This window comes from Rana temporaria, chromosome 10 (genome assembly GCF_905171775.1).
Source record: "Rana temporaria chromosome 10, aRanTem1.1, whole genome shotgun sequence".
Lineage (NCBI taxonomy): Eukaryota > Metazoa > Chordata > Amphibia > Anura > Ranidae > Rana > Rana temporaria.
The window spans coordinates 12,645,841-12,665,753 of NC_053498.1; the positions used below are offsets into that span (position 1 = coordinate 12,645,841).

Below are 19,913 nucleotides of genomic sequence, written 5' to 3' on the forward strand. Positions count from 1 at the left end.
TTCTTTATCGTCCATCACGGGACACAGAGCACCATAGTAATTACTATATGGGTTATACGCCCACCTTCAGGTGATGGACACTGGCATAATCAAGACAGGAAGTCCCCTCCCTATATAACCCCTTCCATACAGGGAGTACCTCAGTTTTTTCGCCAGTGTCTAAGGTGTTGGTCACAGTTAATTCTTATGCTAAAAAGTGCTCCATAGATGACCTGGTCAGGGTCAGAGAGCTTCGCTATCGGATCCATTAAAAAAGTCTTTAAACAAAGACAAAGGTGGATGATACCTGAGCCTTGGTATGGAAGAACGAGGTTTTGCCTGTAACGCTTCTCTCGGGAGAGCTGGGCCCTGGGATCCAGCACCTTGGTCACACTGCTGTACCAAAGGTTTGCTCCGGCATGGCGCTATACAGGTCCAAGGCAGTGGACCCTACATATAGAGAGGACCATGTCCTTGAAGGTCTGGCATGGCACCAACCCGCCGTGATGGGTGAAGATTGGGTTACTGTGATATTCCAGTTGTACCCTGCGGCGGGAAAGATAAGTTAAGAAGACATCCTATGGTCTTCTTTTTTATTAAATAGAAGATGTCTTGCCTGTATATCACACTTTAGTGATATGTTTTGGTGCATTAATATGTTAATCACTTGACCTCCAGAAAGTTTTACCCCCTTCATGACCAGAGCATTTTTTGCTATTTGGCACTGTGCTACTTTAACTGGTGATTACACGGCCATGCAGCGCTGTACCCAATGAAGTTACATCGCTTTTTCATACAAATAGAGCTTTCTTTTGGGGGTATTTGATCACAACTGTTTTTTTTTTATAAAATAAAATGAAAAATATATATATATTTTTTTAAAATACCAATACTTTCTCATTTCTGTTAATTAACAAATACAATTACATTTAAAAAAAATCTTCATAAATTTAGTCCAAAATTTATTCTGCTACATGTCTTTGGTAAAAAAAAAAAAAAAAAATCTCAATAAGTATATATTAATTGGTTTGTGTGAATGTTATAGTATCTACAAACTATGGTAAATATATTCTGTAATTTACACAGCCATAGACATAAAACTGGTAGTGACCATGATCAGCGACTTATAGTATGACAATACCCCATAATGACAACGTAAAAGAAGTGTGTTTGAAATCTTTGCAAATGTATTAAAAATAAAAAATGTACATAAGTATTTACAGCCTTTGCTTTGACACTCAAAATTCAGCTCAGGTGCATCCTGTTTCCACCGATCATCCTTGAGATGTTTCTAAAACTTGATTGGAGTCCACCTGTGGTAAATTCAGTTGATTGGACATGATTTGGAAAGGCACACACCTGTCTATATAAAGTCCCACAGTTAACAGTGCATGTCGGAGCACAAACCAAGCCATCAAGTTCACGGAATTGTCTGTAGACCTCCGAGACAGGATTGTATCGAAGCACAGATCTAGGGAAGGGTACAGAAAAATTTCTGCGGGTTCCAATGAGCACAGTGGCCTCCATTACCTGAAAATGTAAGAAGTTTGAAACCACCAGGACTCTTCCTAGAGCAGGCCGCCCGTTAAAAACTGAGAAATCGGGGGAGAAGGGCCTTAGTCAGGAAGGTGACCAAGAACACGATTTTCACTCTAACAGAGCTCCAGAATTTCTCTGGAGAGAGGAGAACCTTTCAGAAGAATAACCATCTCTGCAGCACTCCACCAATCAGGCCTGTATGGTAGAGTGGCCAGACGGAAGCCACTCTTCAGTAAAAGACAGCTAACAGCCCGCCTGGAGTTTGCCAAAAGGCACCTGAAGGACTCTCAGACCATGAGAAACAAAATTCTCTGGTCCGATAAAACAAAGATTGATCTCTTTGGCCTGAATGGCAAGTGTCATGTTTGGAGGAAGCCAGGCACCGCTCATCACCTGGCCAATACCACCCCTACAGTGAAGCATGGCGGTGGCAGCTGCATCATGCTGTGGGGATGTTTTTCAGTGGCAGAAACTTTGAGACTAGTCAGGATCGAGGGAAGGATGAATGTAGCATACTTGATGAAAACCTGCTCCAGAGCGCTCTGGACCAGGGCCGTCTTTCTGAGCGGGCACCCCTGGGCATAGCCCAGGGGCCCCACATTCACCTAGGGCCCTATCCAGGGTCCAGGGAGGGCGCTACCGGTGGGAGTGTAGATGGGGGTGGACGGAGAATGTATGCTGCCGGCCGGGGATCGCGCAGGGGAGCGGGGAGGGAACTATTGCATGATGTGGTACACTGACAGATGCCTCCCCCAGCTCCCCCAGCTGCAGAGACGGAGTAACAGGCTTCAGGGATGATCGCACAGTCCTTCTGGGCAGAGCAACATGGAGGTAAAAAAAAAGGCTCTAAAAATGCTGTTTTTTTTTCTATGCAGTCACTGACTGGACTGAGAGAAATTGGGTTGAAAACTGCTCTGCTCAATTTTCTTACACTCAGTACGGTGCTACAGGAAAAACAGATATCATCTTGATCTTTGTCAACTTCATTAATTTCTATCTTTAGACTTTTACATAGAAGTAAAAAAGTTCTGTTAGCTGACAAAGATCAAGATGGTATCTGGTTTTCCTGTAGCACTGCCCTGAATGTAAGTTTTCAACCCAATTTCTCCCAGTCCTCTGCCTGCTGTCACCCAGCCCTCTGTCACCTAACCCCCTGTCACCCAGCGCACTGTCACCCAGCCCTCTGTCACCTAGCCCCCTGTCACCCAGCCCTCTGTCACCCAGCCCTCTGTCACCCAGCCCTCTGCTGTCACCCAGTCCCCTGCTGTCACCCAGCCCTCTGCTGTCACCCAGCCCTCTGCTGTCACCCAGCCTTCTGCTGTCACCCAGCCCTCTGCTGTCACCCAGCCTTCTGCTGTCACCAAGTCCTCTGCTGTTGCCCAGTCCCCTGCTGTCGCCCAGTCCCCTGCTATCACCCAGCCCTCTGTCTCCAAGTCCTCTGTTGTCGCCCAGTCTGGCACTTCCGCACAGCCAACCAGCTGCCGTTATTCAGGTGGTCGGCGCTCACCGTTCGGCCATCTGAATAGTTGCGGCAGCGGCCGGCAACAATAACATAGATTCATGCAATGCAATATAGAGGGACCAGCGCTCCAGTGCCCTCTATAGACGCACCGCCACTGTTCACCAAAGTATTGAAAAAAAGTTGTGATACTTATGTACTTTGGGAATGGGAATTTATCATTTTTAATAAATTTCCAAAGATTTCAAACAAACTTTTTTCACATTGTCATTATGGGGTATTGTTTGCAGAATTTTGACGAAAATAATACATTTAAACAATTTTGACTGTAACATAACAAAATGTGGAAAAAGTGAAGTGATGTAAATACTTTCCAGATGCACTGTAGATCAAAAAACACACATGACCCTTTAATAGTAATGCAGCACACCACAATGCATGGTATGTGTGGAGTGCTGTGCGTCATCGCACTCTACTGTACCGTGCACTGGGATTTCATTCACAATGAATAGCACCACAATGCACAGAATATAGAGTTGTCGCGTTCCCATGGATAGCTGGAACGTGTGGCAGTACTCATGTTTTACCATCAGTTGCTGCAAAACACAAGGGTGAATGGGCACTAAAGGGTATTTTTAGCTCATACCATGCTGCTTCTGAGCATCACAGAGCCTTCAGAACATCACAATGTTATGTATTGATTGTGAACAATTGAACCACCTCCTGTGGTTACTAAACAGTAGGGCAGCCACTTGGCACAAGACCCCAGCTTCCATGGGGATCCCACAGGTATGGTAGACACATAGTTACACTGCTCCAAGCTGGACCAATGGAACTATGTAAAAATATCTAAACCTAAACTCCACCCTTCAGCTCCGTTCACACCTGAGTGCCGCTGCCACATCACATTTTTGGACCACATTTTGAAGTGGCACCATTAATTTTGAATGGGCCTCCCTCCACTCTAAAAACACACTAAAGAAGCTCATGTTGAGGGCATGGCCTAGCGGAGCATGTGAACGGACGCATCTCAGAGCAGCTCCGGTCTCTCCTGCAACAATCCTACGCCATCCTGGGTCACAAGCGTCCGAATTGACCAACCACAAATCCCACCCTGATGCCGAGAGTCCCTGCTCTGCAGTGAGGTGTGTATTTCTGGTGGATGGGCATTCATAAGAAGCAACCGCCGCCCAAGATGAACATCACTACATGCTCCTGCCAAGATGGCCACTGCAGCACAGCAGCACACTACAGTATGTCTCACCTGCATCTATTCCGATCTCTTTGGGGAGGCCTCTGATTCCTCTCCGCAGTCCTCTCTGGGTGTCCCGGACCCTCCGCATACATCCTTCTAAATATCCCTTGCCGAGCATGAAGGGGATGACGTTTGATGGTGCGGTCGGCACAGACGGCGGGCCTGGGATTACACTGTCAGATGTTCTTTGTACCATCAAGGTAAATTATACTGATCTAATGGGGATGCTGGCTGAAATTAAGCAATCATTTTGCAATCATGCAGCAAGTCTTACAAAAGATACAGGGTCGGGTTACTGAAATCGAACGCTGCATTAGTGATCTGGAGGACACTGTTAACCTCATACTGCCTAAACTTAGTACATTTGGCGGGAAGATCACAACCCTAGAGAATAAGGTGGACAACCTTGAGAACTGACTCCGCCGCAACAACTTGTGGTTAGTGGGTCTGCCTGAATGGGTGGAGGGGTCTGACCCGGTGGCTTTCCTGGAGAGTTGGGTGGAGCAGGACTTCAGCCTTGACCACTTATCCGCGTGTTTCGAGATTGAACGGGCCCAAAGGGTCCCAGGTCGGCCTCTTCCAGTAGGAAATCCTCCCTGCACCATGGTGATCCATCTGCTGAACTACAGAGACCGGGATTCCATCCTTCATGCCGCTCGCCTGAAGGGGAGCCTCAAAATAAACAATGCGGTGGTCTCGCTATTTCCAGATTACTCCGTGGCTGTTCGCAACCAGAGGGTCCAAAACCAGCAAATCAAGCAACAGCTATGGGAGAAAAAGGGGGATACTTTCCCAGGGATTTGGGATTATGATTGTGATTATTGTGTCATGACATTGCTCTCAATGGGTCAGCAAGACCCCAAAAATGTGCTTGTTTTATGCAAAGCGTAACTGGTGCCTTGTTACCCCCTCTCCCTTTTTATTCACTTTACTGTAATATGACTTTTGTGTTTAATTGCGAAACGTATAAATAAACACCCCTTTAAAAAAAAAAGAAGCTCATGTTGCAAATTTTGGCACTGAGCCAGGCACAATTGTGACAGTCGCAGCAAAATTGCACCGCATTTGAGCTCTAATTAACAAATAACGCAAGCATGTTGTGCGTTTGCCGTGATTCCTATATGTTCAAGTGTGACTTACCTGTATTGTAGTATATTCATCCTCTGTTTCCCTTTTCCTGAGAGAAGTGTATGTCGTATCAGAGGGCTGCTCGGGAGATATAAAGAATTATACTGAAAAAAATTTAACTTTTTAAACTCAAAGGTCGATATTCATATTATTATTTATCTTTAATACTGGTATTTCTGAGATTTATTTCAGAACGTGTATTACCTTATTGTCCCCCTAGATGTCATCATAGAGACTTATTCTCTATTGGAATAATCAAGGCGAGCCCTACTGCTTAATTCACATTCCCCAGAGTTATAGTGATCTGGATAAAGTGGTGTTTTTTTTTCTTTTTTTGAATAGATTATAAGTGCCCCCCTGAAAATAGTGGGATCCTTCTTTAAAGGGGTTGTAAAGGTTTGTTTTTTATTTTCTAAATTGGTTCCTTTAAGCTAGTGCATTGTTGGTTTACTTACCTTTTCCTTCCATTTCCCTTTGAAATGTTTTTTTTTTCTTTGTCTGAATTTCTCACTTCTTGTTTCTCCTCAGTAAGCTTGCCCCCATCATCTGAGCCGTTCTGGCTGGGGGTTAGTCAGCGTGCTCGCCTCCTCCCTTGGGACTACATCCCTGGGGGGAGACGCTGTCACAGGTCGGCCTGCATGCAAAAACAGCCTGCCTAGAAACGTCCACTCCTCCAGACTGACATCCAGCCATTAAGCCCTTTTTCTATTTACATAACTCCACCCAAGACAGAGCCAGCTCACTGAGCTGAGGGCTGAGAGGAGTACAGAGGCCGGGTGTTGAGATGTTTTCAGGAAGCTCTGTACAGCACCCTGCTGGCCCCTCCTACCAACCACATACTGCCTTTATTGCACAGAGCACAGAGACCCAGTGATGACATCACGGATTCTAAAATAAGCTATGTAATGAAATCAGAAAGGTTTTATTTAAAAAATCTCATCAGCATTTTGATGGGATGGGAGAATGTAAGCAGATTAAACTTCAACTTTAAAGTGGGATCCCGACTGACTCTCCCTGGGTGTTGTTTGGGGAAAGACCACTTTACTGTATACTGTACGTTTTCAATTATTTGGGAATTTTACTTTTTCACCAGATTCACTATATATTTATTTATACAGAAGAGAAAGTAACTATAATCTGAGAAAAATAAAATTCTTATCATACCTGAGGACTCGCTGCTCCGAGGAATGTTTTCTTTCTAAGAATTGGAAACAAGAAGTAGGATTGTCATTGTGGTTGCAAAGGAAGAGGAGTAACAGAATTAATTATAGTTTTTTTTTATTTTATTTATATATATACATATATAAATATATATATATTTAATATTTTTTCTTACATGCTGTCAAGCATAACTACTCATTACTAAATTTACTAGATTTACTAAAACTGCACGGTGCAAATCCTGGTGTAGCTCTGCATAGAAACCAATCAGCTTCCAGGTTGTATTGCCAAAGTTTAATTGAACAAGCTGAATTTAGAGGCTGATTGGCTACCAGGTACAGCACCAAATTCTGAGCGCTCCAGCTTAAGTAAATCTCCCCTTGAGCCCTGGTTCACACTGGGTACGATTTGGAACAATTTGAGATGCGATTTGACATGTCAAATCGCATCTCAAATCGGCGGCAATTGTCGGCAATGGCACTGTCCTAATCAGTGCGACGCCGCATCTGTGATTTCAAAAAGTAGTTCCTGTACTACTTTTTGCGATTTCGGGCCGCGATTTACATTAAATTGCGGCCGAAATCGCGGCAAAATCGCGGCAAAATCGCGGGTGCGAAATCGCAGTAAAATCGCGCATTTTACCGCGATTTTGAATTCGCAGCAGTGCGAACCTAGGCTTAGAGTCATCTAGTGCGCAAATGTGGAATTTTTCTTTTTAAATTCATTCAACACAAGAAATATCCTAATAGCACTTGTTTTTGCCCCATTTGTACAAAAGGGATTTACATGCACTTTTACTAGGCAAATTGCTGTGCAATAATTGTTTTATAAATGCAACCATTTGTGTTCATCTAAAGCTACCCTACAGGTAATCTTAGGGAAATGCTTCAGTGATCTAACTGCAGAACAAATAGTTTTGTCACTCTTGAGGCTGGGTTCACACTGGTACGGCAAACACTCAGGCCTCGTACACACGACTGAGGAACTCGTCGGGCGAGGCACATCGTTTTCCTTGATGTGTTCCTTGTTAGGCTTGTCGAGGAACTCGACAAGCTTGCTTTGCGTACACACTGTCAAGACAAAATCTCCTTGTTCTCAAACGCGGTGACATACAACACATACAACGGCAGGGGAAGTTCGATTCCACTGGCACAACTCTTGGGGCTGCTTTTGCTAATCTCATGTGTTTGCGTGTTAAGTAAAAGTTTTCAGTCTGTTACAGCTTGAAAAATGTGTTATCTCCATTACAAATGCTACTTTTACTCCCGTCTCATACTTTTTTCTGAGCAAGCGCGGGTTTCTTAGCATACACACGCTCGAGTTTCTCGTCGAAAACCAGCCCGATGAGGAACTCGACGAGCAAATTCAGACTCCCGTCGAGGGAAAAGAGAACTTGCTCTCTTTTTTTCTCATCGAGTTCCTCAACAGTTTCCTCGATGAAAAACGTACACACGACCGGTTTCCTCAGCAAAAAAGCTCTCCCACCAAGTTTCTTGATGGACTCTGCCGAGGAAACCGGTCGTGTGTACGAGGCCTCAGACATTGAGAGCACTTGTCGCATGACGTGTATAAATCAATGGTTCCCTAGGAGAGCCGTCCTAACTGGTCCGACACAAGTCGGTCCAACTTTGAAAAGGGTTCCTGCACTACTTTGGTCCAACTTTGATTCTATTTCAGCCCATTGAACATCATTAAAGTTGGATCAAAGTCGCATCGCCGTTTTAACTGATCCGACTTTGGCATGCCACTTGTGCTCTGAGGATTTTGAAGGAGAACCCCACGCCAAAATTGAAAATAAAAGGCATAGAGTCCTCCTTCAAGACCACACCAGACCCTTCGGTCTGGTAAGGATTTTAAGGGGAACCCCCAACACTAAAATAAAATAAAATAAAACTGAGTGAAGTCCCCCCCAAAATCCATACCAGACCCTTATCCCCCCACCCCAAAGAACCTTGTCCCCATGTTGATAGGGACAAGGGCCTCTTCCCGACAAACCTGGGCGGTGGTTGTTGGGGTCTGCGGGCAGAGACCCCAGATCGCTGGCCCCTCAAACTATGTGAATGAGTATAGGAGACATTGTACCTCTACCCACTCACCCAAAAAAGTGGCAAAAAGAAAAATAGTACACAGGTTTTTGACAAAGTAATTTATTAAAGCAGCTCCAGCGTCTCTTCTCCTTCCGATTTCTTCTCCCTCCGTTGATGTCTTTATCCTTCGGTTCTTCTTCCTCCGCTGATGTCTTCTTCAGCTGCTGGTTCTTCTCTCTCCGCTGTCTTCTTCCACTGTTGGTTCTCCCCTCTCCGCTGTTTTCCCCCTCTGTGGTTCTTCCTCCGATGTTCTCCTGACGTTCCCCTTCCGCTACAATGATAGATCCGCTATGTGCCATTACTTATATAGCAATGGGGCATGGCCACCTGGTGCCCCCTTGTAATGTCACCGCCCGTGGCATGATGATTTGTCACAAGGAGGGCTGTTGTGTCATACCAGTGTGAACCCGGCCTTTCAAGAAACTGGAAATAAATAGATCTACTGACAGGATCTTTGAGTAAGAAAAATAAAATACAGGGGACTCAAATAAACAAAAACACTGTTAATGCCAGTGACAGACTGCAGTGTGTTATATTTTTTTTTATTGTTGCCCATAGTTCAATTTAAGTACTTTTAAGGCCAGGAATAGTTTTTATGACTCGTTCACACCATGTGGAGTGACCTGCATTTTTCTGCACCTGATCAACTCAGGTCACTGCAAGGGTACATAGGGCCAGATTCACGTAGAATCGCGGCGGCGTAACGTATCCTAGATACGTTACACCGCCGCAATTTTTCATCGCAAGTGCCTGATTCACCAAGCACTTGCGATGAAAACTACGCCGGCGGCCTCCGGCGCAAGGCGGGCCAATTTAAATGGGCGTGTGCCATTTAAATTAGGCGCGCTCACATTTTCAATGTGTTGCGGTGAGTTTTTAAGTGCAGTAAGGTGTGAAAGGACCATAAATCTAACAAAAATCAGCCTACCTCCAGCAGAAGTAGATGATCAGTGCAAGCAACAGAAGGCAGATGACGCCAAGGAAAGCCAAATATGCGTAACTTGGATTATCTGCAAGGAAACATACATTTCAAAGGGTGATAATAATAAATCTTCTGTATAACCTTAGTATTCATGATCTATGCCAGAGGTCTCCAAACTATGGCCCTTAGGCAGAATCCAGCCCTCTGAATTATGATGTAAGAGGGGATTCTAATAGAGACTGTCATATTACATACATAGTTACATAGTAGGTGAGGTTAAAATAAATATAGGTTGCGCTAACTACATAACAGTAGCACAAAAAGTGCATAGACCCATAGTGACAAATGATAAATGTGAGTAAATAAATAACCCATTAAATGCACGAAATGTGATAATAAATAAAGGCAAAAAATTAATCCCACCTGCTACCACATAAAAAACCTAAAGAAAATACAATAACAGATACAGTGAACAAATCAACACACAACTGCATTGATGTGTACTGGTGAAGTGAAAAGAACTTTAAAACACCCGTGCATAAAAGTCTCTGATCAATTCTTCCATATAATAGATTTTCTTGTCATGAAGCAATCTTGTGAGATCCATCACCAAAATGGTAACAAATGCCAGATCTCCGTGACCCCCCCCCCCCCCCCCCTACTACAGAGGATCAGGAGAAGCTTTGAACTGAATTGCCTGATCTGGTCCAGTCAAAACCGAGTATCAAAGTCCAGGTCAGCACACTTCAAGACTCACTGGGCCAGATTCAGAAAGAGATACGACGGCGTATCTCCTGATAGGCCGTCGTATCTCTGCTTGCGCTCGGTCGTATCTATGTGACTGATTCATAGAATCAGGTTACGCATAGATATCCCTAAGATCCGACAGGTGTAAGTGTCTTACACCGTCGGATCTTAGGCTGCAATTTCAGGCTGGCCGCTAGGTGACGCTTCCGTATGTTTTACGCGAGGAATATGCAAATTAGGATTTACGCCGATTCAGAAACGAACGCTCGCCCGGTGCTTTTTTTTTACGTCGTTTGCGTTCGGCTTTTTCCGGCGTATAGTTACCCCTGCTATATGAGGCGTAACTAATGTTAAGTATGGCGGTCGTTCCCGCGACGAGGTTTGAATGTTTACGTTGTTTGCGTAAGTCGTTCGCGAATACGGCTGTACGTAATTTACGTTCACGTCGAAAGCAATGACGTCCTTGCGATGTCATTTGGAGCAATGCACACTGGGATATTTTACGGACGGCGCATGCGCAGTTCGTTCGGCGCGGGGACGCGCTTCATTTAAATGATACACGCCCCCTACCCGCCGAATTTGAATTCCGCCGGGTGATTTACGCTACGCCGCCGCAATTTTACAGGCAAGTGCTTTGTGAATAAAGCACTTGTCTGAAAAACTTGTGGCGGCGTAACGTAAATCGGATACGTTACACTGCCGCAGAGATACGCCCAATGTATCTGAATCCAGCCCACTCAGTACATCCCAATTCCAGGTGCTTCAGCGCTTTTCTTTTACCACCTCCATCCTTCCTCTCACCACACACGTGCGTCTCCTAGCTCTTCCGGACCACCCGCCTTCGTTTTACGTCGCTACTTTGGGGGCTGTTTAAAACTGTCATCTGTGTTACGATAGGTAGCTGCCTCGACTACTGCAACTCTCTTTATCTGGGATTGCCAAAGATATTAGTGCAGAAGCTTCAACTTATTCAAAATACTGCGGCTAGGTTACTCATGAATGTCCCATTGAGGGATCATATCACCCCTGTCCTCCGTGCCTTGCACTGGCTGCCGGTCCACTATCGCACCTTATTTAAGGCAGGATGTATCATGTTTAAGATTATAAGAGGCCTGCCCCCTAGCTATTTTTGCTCTTGTTTTCACAAACGAGCTTGTGTCAGATCACTCAGATCTACCGGCAGAGATCTCCTCTACATCTCGGTGCCCAAGAAGATTCGGCGTGGTGGTCGGGCCTTCTCCCACCAGGGTGCCGTATTATGGAATAGCCTCCCTGTTGAGCTCCAGTCTTCTGCAGGAAGACTTGAATTTTCACGCAAGCCTTTCCCGCGTAGCCGCTCTTCCACCCTTTCTGCCGCTCTGTGCTGCTTTTGGTTCCTGGGTCCTCTTTTCCCAGGAACTCTGCCATGTGCGTCGGGACCCTTCGGGGTAAGACCGCACTATATTAAGATACCTCTCAACTCAACTTTGAAGAGGAAATGCGTTGTTATGGTACCAGATAGCTACCATAACCCCGGTATCCCCTTCAAGAGTGGGCGGTTCGCTTCAAGATAAAAGTGGTCTCTACGGCGGAGTCACAGCAAGATCACTTTTATCGATGATAGGAAAGGGCCCCCACTCCTGACGCTCTCCAGTGCCCTCCGCCGCTTACCGGAGAGAAGGTGAAGCAGTCTGCTGTGCTGCAGGTGCTCATATGCCAACAAACGAAAATGCTAATAAGGGGCAAGTGATAAGTGAGATGAGCTCATCAGCCTGCTGCTTCTCCTTTCACTGTCCAATCACTAGACATGTACGCTGCCGAAAAATTTGTTCTTTTGTTTCATTTGTTTTTTTTATTTGTTTTTCCGGGTCATTCGTTATGATTGAAATTTGTTATTTTGTATATATTCGTAAAAAATCGAATTCATTATTATCCATTCGTTTAGATGAGGTATTTGGAAATTCGGAAATCCGAAAATTCAGAAATTTGAGGATTTGGAAATCCAAAAATCCAAAATAATAACTTACTAATAATATCTAACTATTAAATTATAGGTATTGGAATTTCCCTTCAAATTTGGCTGTTAGTGAACGTAACAAATACAAATTTATTTTAAGTTACAAATTATCCGAAATAATGAATACCGCATGTAAATGAATGGAACTTAACAAATTAATAATAAATAATAAAAAAAAAGTGTTTATTATTATTAATTTGTTACGCTCCATTCATTTAGGAATTCACTAACAACCAAATTTGAAAGGAAATTCCAATAACTATAATTAAATAGTTAGTAATAGTTATTATTGTTAGTTAGTTATTATTTTGGATTTTTGTTATTTTCAGATTTTCGTTCTTTTGAATATTCAAATTTTTTAATTTTCGGATTTTCAAATTTACAAATTTACAAATTTACGAATGTATGACTTTTAGAAAACATTCGTCAAACAGGTTTTTGTAAATTCGAATATTTCTGATATAAACGAATTTGTTGAATTTCAACAAACTGAGGGTGGGCCCATGACAGCCTGGGCTCAGATGAATAAGGTTGAACGATCCCGGCTGTCATTCAACATGGAAAACTGAGGACATCTAGTGATGGAAAATAAGCACTGTGGGGGAGAGCTGTGGTTTGGAGGTGAGTATTGTAGCAAAATCTGTTTATTTAACTTAAAGGGGTTGTAAGGGTAAATCCCCCCCCCCCCTAAATAGCTTCCTTTACCTTAGTGCAGTCCTCCTTCACTTACCTCATCCTCCCATTTTGCTTTTAAATGTCCTTATTTCTTCTGAGAAATCCTCACTTCCTGTTCTTCTGTCTGTAACTCCACACAGTAATGTGAGACTTTCTTCCTGGTGTAAAGAAAGTCTCTTGAGGGGGGAGGGGGCGAGCAGGAGTGTCCGGACACTCTCTACTTTGCAGATAGAGAAAGGAGCTGTGTGTTAGTGGGCATCCTGACACTCCTGCTCGCCCCCTACCCCCTCAAGAGGCTTTCTCCACACCAGGGAGAAAGCCTCGCATTACTGTGTGGAGTTACAGACAGAAGAACAGGAAGTGAGGATTTCTCAGAAGAAATAAGGACATTTAAAAGCAAAATGGAAGCATGAGGTAAGTGAAGGAGGACTGCACTAAGGTAAAGGAAGCTATTTAGGGAAAAAAAATTACCTTTACAACCCCTTCAATCCTTTAATAGGATATTTTATTTTTGTACTTTTTCGGTTTCATTGGAGATCTGCTTTAAATAATAGAAACATATGGAAGTGAAATAAAGATAAATAGAAGTAGTATACATTATTTTTGTAGTACTCACATTGCTTAGAATACTCGAACACAGAGGACTCTTCTGTTCCCATATAATTAGTTGCAGCGCAGATATATTTTTCAGTTGTTGTATCGTTCACAGATATTTTATCCCCGTGTCCATGTAATAATTTCCCACCTTCACCAATCCGGTACCAGGTGTAATTATTTACCGGAGGATTGGCTTGACTTGAACAAAGTAATGTGACATCATCACCTTCTTGTGCGTTCTTGTCATCATCAACTGATATGGTAACGCTCCTAGGACGATCTGTGTAGTAATAGATAATATATGGCACAGTTAATATACTCTCATATAAATAAAATAGCATAAAATATATTGCTGAAAGAAAATATTTACAAGAGATAAAGTTCTGTATTACTGTGCTTTGTAATGTAATATGTAGTGAGTCAGTAAGTTGCCCAAGGCTTCAGTCTGCCCACTCCCAGGTGTTCATGGATCTCCTCCGTCTTGGTGAGCCATAAATACAAGGGAAAGGCTCAGAGCCTCATTCTCTTCCACATGGGAATAGAGGAAGGACTGCTGCACCGTGTAGGAGAAAAAGAAGAGCAGCACCATGGGCAAAAGTTTTGGGAATGACACAAACATTAATTTTTACAAAGTCTGCTGCCTCAGTTTTTATGATGGCAATTTGCATGTACTCCAGAATGTTATGAAGAGCGATCAGATGAATTGCGATTAATTGCAAAGTCCCTCTTTGCCATGAAAAAATAAACGTAATCCTATAAAAAAAAAAATCCACTGCATTTGTGACGAAGGCTTCATCAAGCGCCAGGCCCATCTCCTACAGTTGATTCAGCTGCGGGATTGGGGCACCACCAGTGCAGAGCTCGCTCGGAAATGGCAGAAGGCAGGTGTGAGGACATCGGCACGCACAGTGAGGAGAAGAGTTTTGGAGGGCGGTCTGGTGTCAAGAAGGGCAGCAAAGAAGCCACTTCTCTCCAGGATAAAACATCAGGGACAGACTGATATTCTGCAAAAGGTACAGGGATTGGACTGCTAAGGACTGGGGTAAAGTTATTTTCTCTGATGAATCCCCATTCTGATTGTTTGGGGCATCCAGAAAAAACCTTGTCCGGAGAAGAAAATGTGAGCGCTACCATCAGTCCTGTGTCATGCCCACAGTAGAGCATCCTGAGACCATTCATGTGTGGGGTTGCTCCTCAGCCAATGGAGTGGGGGGCTTACTCACAATTTTGCCCAAGCATGCAGCCATGAATAAAGAATGATATAAAACCATCCTCCGACAGTTTGGTAAGGGACAATGTATTTTTCCAGCATTATGGAGCGCCTTACCATAAGGCAAAAGTGATAACTAAGCTGGGGGAAGAAAACATCAACATTTTGGGTCCATGGCCAGAAAACTCCCCAGACCTTAATCCCATTGAGAACTTCTCAAGAGGCAGGAAAACAAAAAAACTCCACAAAACTCCAAGCATTGATTATGCAAGAAAAGCGCAATTGTCGGATCTGGGAGGATAGTTTTCTTGAATAATTTTGAGAGAATTTGTAAGATTTCTTTCCAATCATTTTTTGCTACCTGGCAATCCCAAAAGATATAAAAATGTATTCCTGGATCACCACAGCCGCGAAAGCAAAGTGGAGAATATTGGGGAGCATATTTCGGAATCCTAACAGGGACCCGATACCAACGCATAAATATTTTATAGTTTGCCTCTAGGGCTACTACATTTTGAGAAGATATTTTGGTATTGGCCCAGATTTTGTCCTATTTGGATGAATCCATGTGAAAACCAAGATCACTCTCCCATTTTTCCACATAGGAGGGTGTTGGCCCTTCTTTTTCAAGACCTCTGCAATTCGCCCCAGCATAAGGTCAGTCAACTTCTGGGCCACATCCTGACTGATGGCCGCCCATTCTTGCATAATCAATGCTTGGAGTTTTGTGGAGTTCTTTTGTTCTCCTGCCTCTTGAGAAATTCTCAATGGGATTAAGGTCTGGGGAGTTTTCTGGCCATGGACCCAAAATGTTGATGTTTTCTTCCCCCAGCTTAGTTATCACTTTTGTCTTATGGTAAGGCGCTCCATAATGCTGGAAAATACATTGTCCCTTACCAAACTGTTCTTGGATGGTTGGGAGAAGTTTCTCTCGGAGGATGATTTTGTATCATTCTTTATTCATGGCTGTGTGCTTAGGCAAAATTGTGAGTAAGCCCCCTACTCCATTGGCTGAGGAGCAACCCCACACATGAATGGTCTCAGGATGCTTTACTGTGGGCATGACACAGGACTGATGGTAGCGCTCACATTTTCTTCTCCGGACAAGGTTTTTTCTGGATGCCCCAAACAATCAGAATGGGGATTCATCAGAGAAAATAACTTTACCCCAGTCCTTAGCAGTCCAATCCCTGTACCTTTTGCAGAATATCAGTCTGGTGAGGACACTGACCCTGGACCAAGTCTGTCCCCGGTTTTGTCCCCGGATTGGATTTGAACAGGGGCTGGGGCAATATTTTAAAAACAGTCAGTGCAGAATAAAAAAAAAATCTGAATTACATTATATTCTGATGATCATGTGCTGGTCGGAGCGGAGGGAATATTTCTTCAGTTTCAGGTGCATGCCCATTCAGCTCCGCTCACATGTTCTTCTGCCTTGACTTAAGTTCCGGCCAACCTTCTGCCTGCTTATCTCCTTGCCTTCCCTGGTGGAGTGATCTTCCTCCTCTCCCCACCCAGGAGTAGCCGGAGCCCAGAGAGTGAGACTTGACAGGCTGTGAGGCGGGGGGCAGAGAAAAAAAATATATGTCCCCGGATTTCATTTTAAAAATCTGGTCACCTTATATTAGGACTGTGTAAGAAGAACTGTGAGAGACTGTGCTGTATTAATTTGTACTGGCTAAGAAGCTTCAGAAAACTTCTGCTAAACATTACTAAACCCAGGATCCTGCATTCACTATATCTGATCTCCCCCAGTACACAGAACATTGAAATGCAATTATTTTAGTAAATATAAACTGATAAAAAACCTTTTCTCATCAGCAGTATATAGAAGTTTTGTGACTTCTATCAGTGTCTGGTTAACGCTTGTAGGAGGGGTTTTCATTCTCCTCTGACTGTCCTATGAGGCTGCAGGGCCCCTGACCCTCTGTCTGGACAGTGCTGATTGTGACCCATGAACCCTCCCAAGAAAAACAAAAACAAAGCATTACATACAAAACTAAGCATGTGCAGAGTGCCCCCAAGACTCTGTTCTATCAGGAGATGGACTGGGGACTGTAGAAGAAGGAGAGGATCAGAGGAGACCGAATTAAACAGCCTTTTAACACACTACATAGAATTATACTCTTAGGTTCCACAGTGAGTATAACAAGCATGCTTTGCTGCATATACAGACTGATTTTACTGTTGTGGGTTTAGTAACACTTTAATTGCCTGGTCAAAAGTCTTTTCAAAGGGGTACATGGAGGTATATGGTGTATCTAAAAAACTGGGATTGTAACACAAAAGGAGGAGAAAGAGTGCCACTTGAAGGGTTGAAGCGGAATTTAAAGTGGAGGTTCACCCAAAAACCTTTTTTTTTAACATTAGATTAAGCCTTGTTTTGTCAAGGGGAATCGGGTGTTTTTTTTTACAATCGAAGCTGTACTTATCGTTTTAAAGAGAGATCTTCTCCGTCGCTTCCGGGTATGGGCTGCGGGACTGGGCATTCCTATTTGATTGACAGGCTTCCGACAGGTCTCTGACGGTCGCATACATCGCGTCAAGATTTTGCGAAAGTAGCCCGAACGTCGGTGCGCAGGCGCCGTATAGAGCCGCACCGACGTTTGGCTTCTTTCGGCTACTCGTGACGCGATGTATGCGACTGTCGAAAAGCCTGTCAATCAAAATAGGAACGCCCAGTTCCATACGCGGAAGCGGCGGAGAAGATCGCTCTCTAAAACGGTAAGTACTGCTTCGATTTTAAAAATACTACCCGATTCCCCTTGACAAAATGAGCATCAATCTAATGTTAAAATGTTTTTTTCGGGTGAACTCCCGCTTTAAGTAATTTTTTCTACTTTTCATCTACTAAATCTTCTGCTCTTGTTGTTTTTACTTTGGATAGTTTATGCCAGTAAATACCTTATACAGCCCACTTCCTGTTTCCTGTCTGGTCATTAGCCCAGGATTATGACATGATGCACAGCTCTCTCTCTCTCTCTCGCTCTTGTGAGAGTTTGCAAGGAAGGAAAGGGGGTGAGTCATAAGAGGGCCAATGAGAGCTGCAGGGCTCTAGGTGCGCCTCTCTGTGTCTGTGTTAATCCAGGAAGTGAACAGGCAGCAGATTCAGCTGCCCACAGTTGAAATGGTTGCAGCCAGACTCAGCGGAGAGAGATTTCTGAAGCATATTTGGCAAGTACAGAATCACAATATATATAAACTAATATGGAAAGTGGTTGGAGGGAAAGTTCAGAATGGCAAAGATGTATTTATTATAAATTATGTGAGCAGACCGCAGTTCCTCTTTAACCATAAAGATGAGTTGTCAGGAAGTCATGTCTAACATGCTATGGGTAACCAGGACTGGTGGAAACGCAATAACAGCCAGCCAGCATGTGTGGTACTGGGCGTGGGTGTCGGTGTCCTCTGGTTAGCGATGGGGTTGATGTACTGACTCTGTCTATAAAGGTCAGGGCCCATAGAGTATCCAGGGCTGAACCCAGAGAACCTATGGACTTAGATGGAGGTACGAGAGAGTTAAAGAGTTAACGTGGTCTACAGATAGAGGTCCGCACTTTGTGGACCGCAGGACTACCACATGGTCACTGGGAGTGAGGTGACAATTGAAGTTGGTCTGGTGGAGTGGGGGACACCTGCTCTGTGGTGTCCTCCTCAAAATTCTGCATTCAGGAGGAGAAGGTCTACAGTGTCATGGGAAGAGTGTCTCACAGTAAGGAACCTCAAGTTTAATGTATATCTGTGTAAGGTGAATGGCTCACTTCTAAGTACGGAGCGTCGTCTCAGTGCTGATTAACGCATGACCACGCCCCCGCCTGGTCCCAGGAATTAGTGAGAGCGTTCACAGAAGAGTCCTCATCTACAGGGAGAGTAGGCACTGCCCACACATATGTAAATTTACATTTACTTACATTTAATATTTAGTGTAATTATTTTAACAGATGTTTTATTATTAGGAAAAGTAGCTGCACATTGCAGAACCGTCTTGTCATCTGTATAGGAAGCAGTATAGGTCATTCTGGACTCCATCGTCCACCTTCCTAGAAAATGCAGATCTTTATGATTCTCCATTATGGGGTGACCAGTGATGTTCCATGTAAGAGTCGGGGGATGGGAGAGACAGGTGTGATTTACAGCACAGGAGATGATCACCATCTTCTTGTCTTCCAGATTTTCAGTTCCTGATATTGATGGTTCTGGTGGTGTGTCTGAAATCAGAAATAGAAACATTTTATCTGAAAAATAAATCCTTGTGATATAAATTTGACTTTTATAGGTTCCTTCTAGCAACCACTGGGAAAAAAGGGTTCCAGTCCTGTGCTCTTCAACCTAATCAACCAGTGATTGGGTGACCTTCACTGGGTTCAGCTGTTCTCCCAACAAAAATTGCCAACAAGATCTGTGCTGGAATCTGTAATGGAAGATAGGAAGAGGAAAAGACAAGGGAAGAGCTCCCCCTAGTGTAAAACCTCCTTTATTTTTACACAAATAAGAATAAACATTAACCATTTAAGCCCCGGACCATTTTGCTGGCCAAATGACCGGGCCACTTTTTGCGATTCGGCACTGCGTCGCTTTAACTGACAATTGCGCGGTCGTGCGACGTGGCTCCCAAACAAAATTGACGTCCTTTTTTCCCACAAATAGAGCTTTCTTTTGGTGGTATTTGATCACCTCTGCGGTTTTTATTTTTTGCGCTATAAACAAAATTAGAGCGACAATTTTGAAAAAAAAACTATATTTTTTACTTTTTGCTATAATAAATATCCCCCAAAAATATATAATAAAAAAAAAATTTCCTCGGTTTAGGCCGATACGTATTCTCCTACATATTTTTGGTAAAAAGAATCACAATAAGCGTATATTGATCGGTTTGCACAAAAGTTATAGCGTCTACAAAATAGGGGATAGATTTATGGCATTTTTATTAATAATATTTTTTTTTTACTAGTAATGGCGGCGATCAGCAATTTTTATCATGACTGCGACATTATGACGGACACATCGGACACTTTTGACACATTTTTGGGACCATTGTCAATTTAACAGCTATCAGTGCTATACAAATGCACTGATTACTGTGACAATTACACTGGCAGTGAAGGGGTTAACCACTAGGTTGTGCTGAAGGGGTTAAAGGAGTTGTAAAGGAAAAACA

The 19,913-nt window shown here is 43.6% G+C and overlaps 1 protein-coding gene across 3 annotated transcripts in view; it reads right to left on the reverse strand.

Moving 5' to 3' along the window:
• LOC120916334 (B-cell receptor CD22-like) overlaps positions 1–19,913 on the reverse strand; it is a 91,973-nt gene that overhangs the window by 47,745 nt on the left and 24,315 nt on the right. For 2 of the 3 annotated variants that reach the window (XM_040327244.1, XM_040327242.1), the window contains one exon: positions 18,667–18,963. In XM_040327244.1, coding sequence (XP_040183178.1) covers positions 18,667–18,963 — 297 coding nt within the window. Of the gene's footprint in view, positions 1–5,372; positions 5,439–6,524; positions 6,559–9,536; positions 9,619–13,564; positions 13,826–18,666; positions 18,964–19,913 lie in introns of all 3 variants that reach the window. The other variant, XM_040327243.1, reaches the window with a different exon arrangement.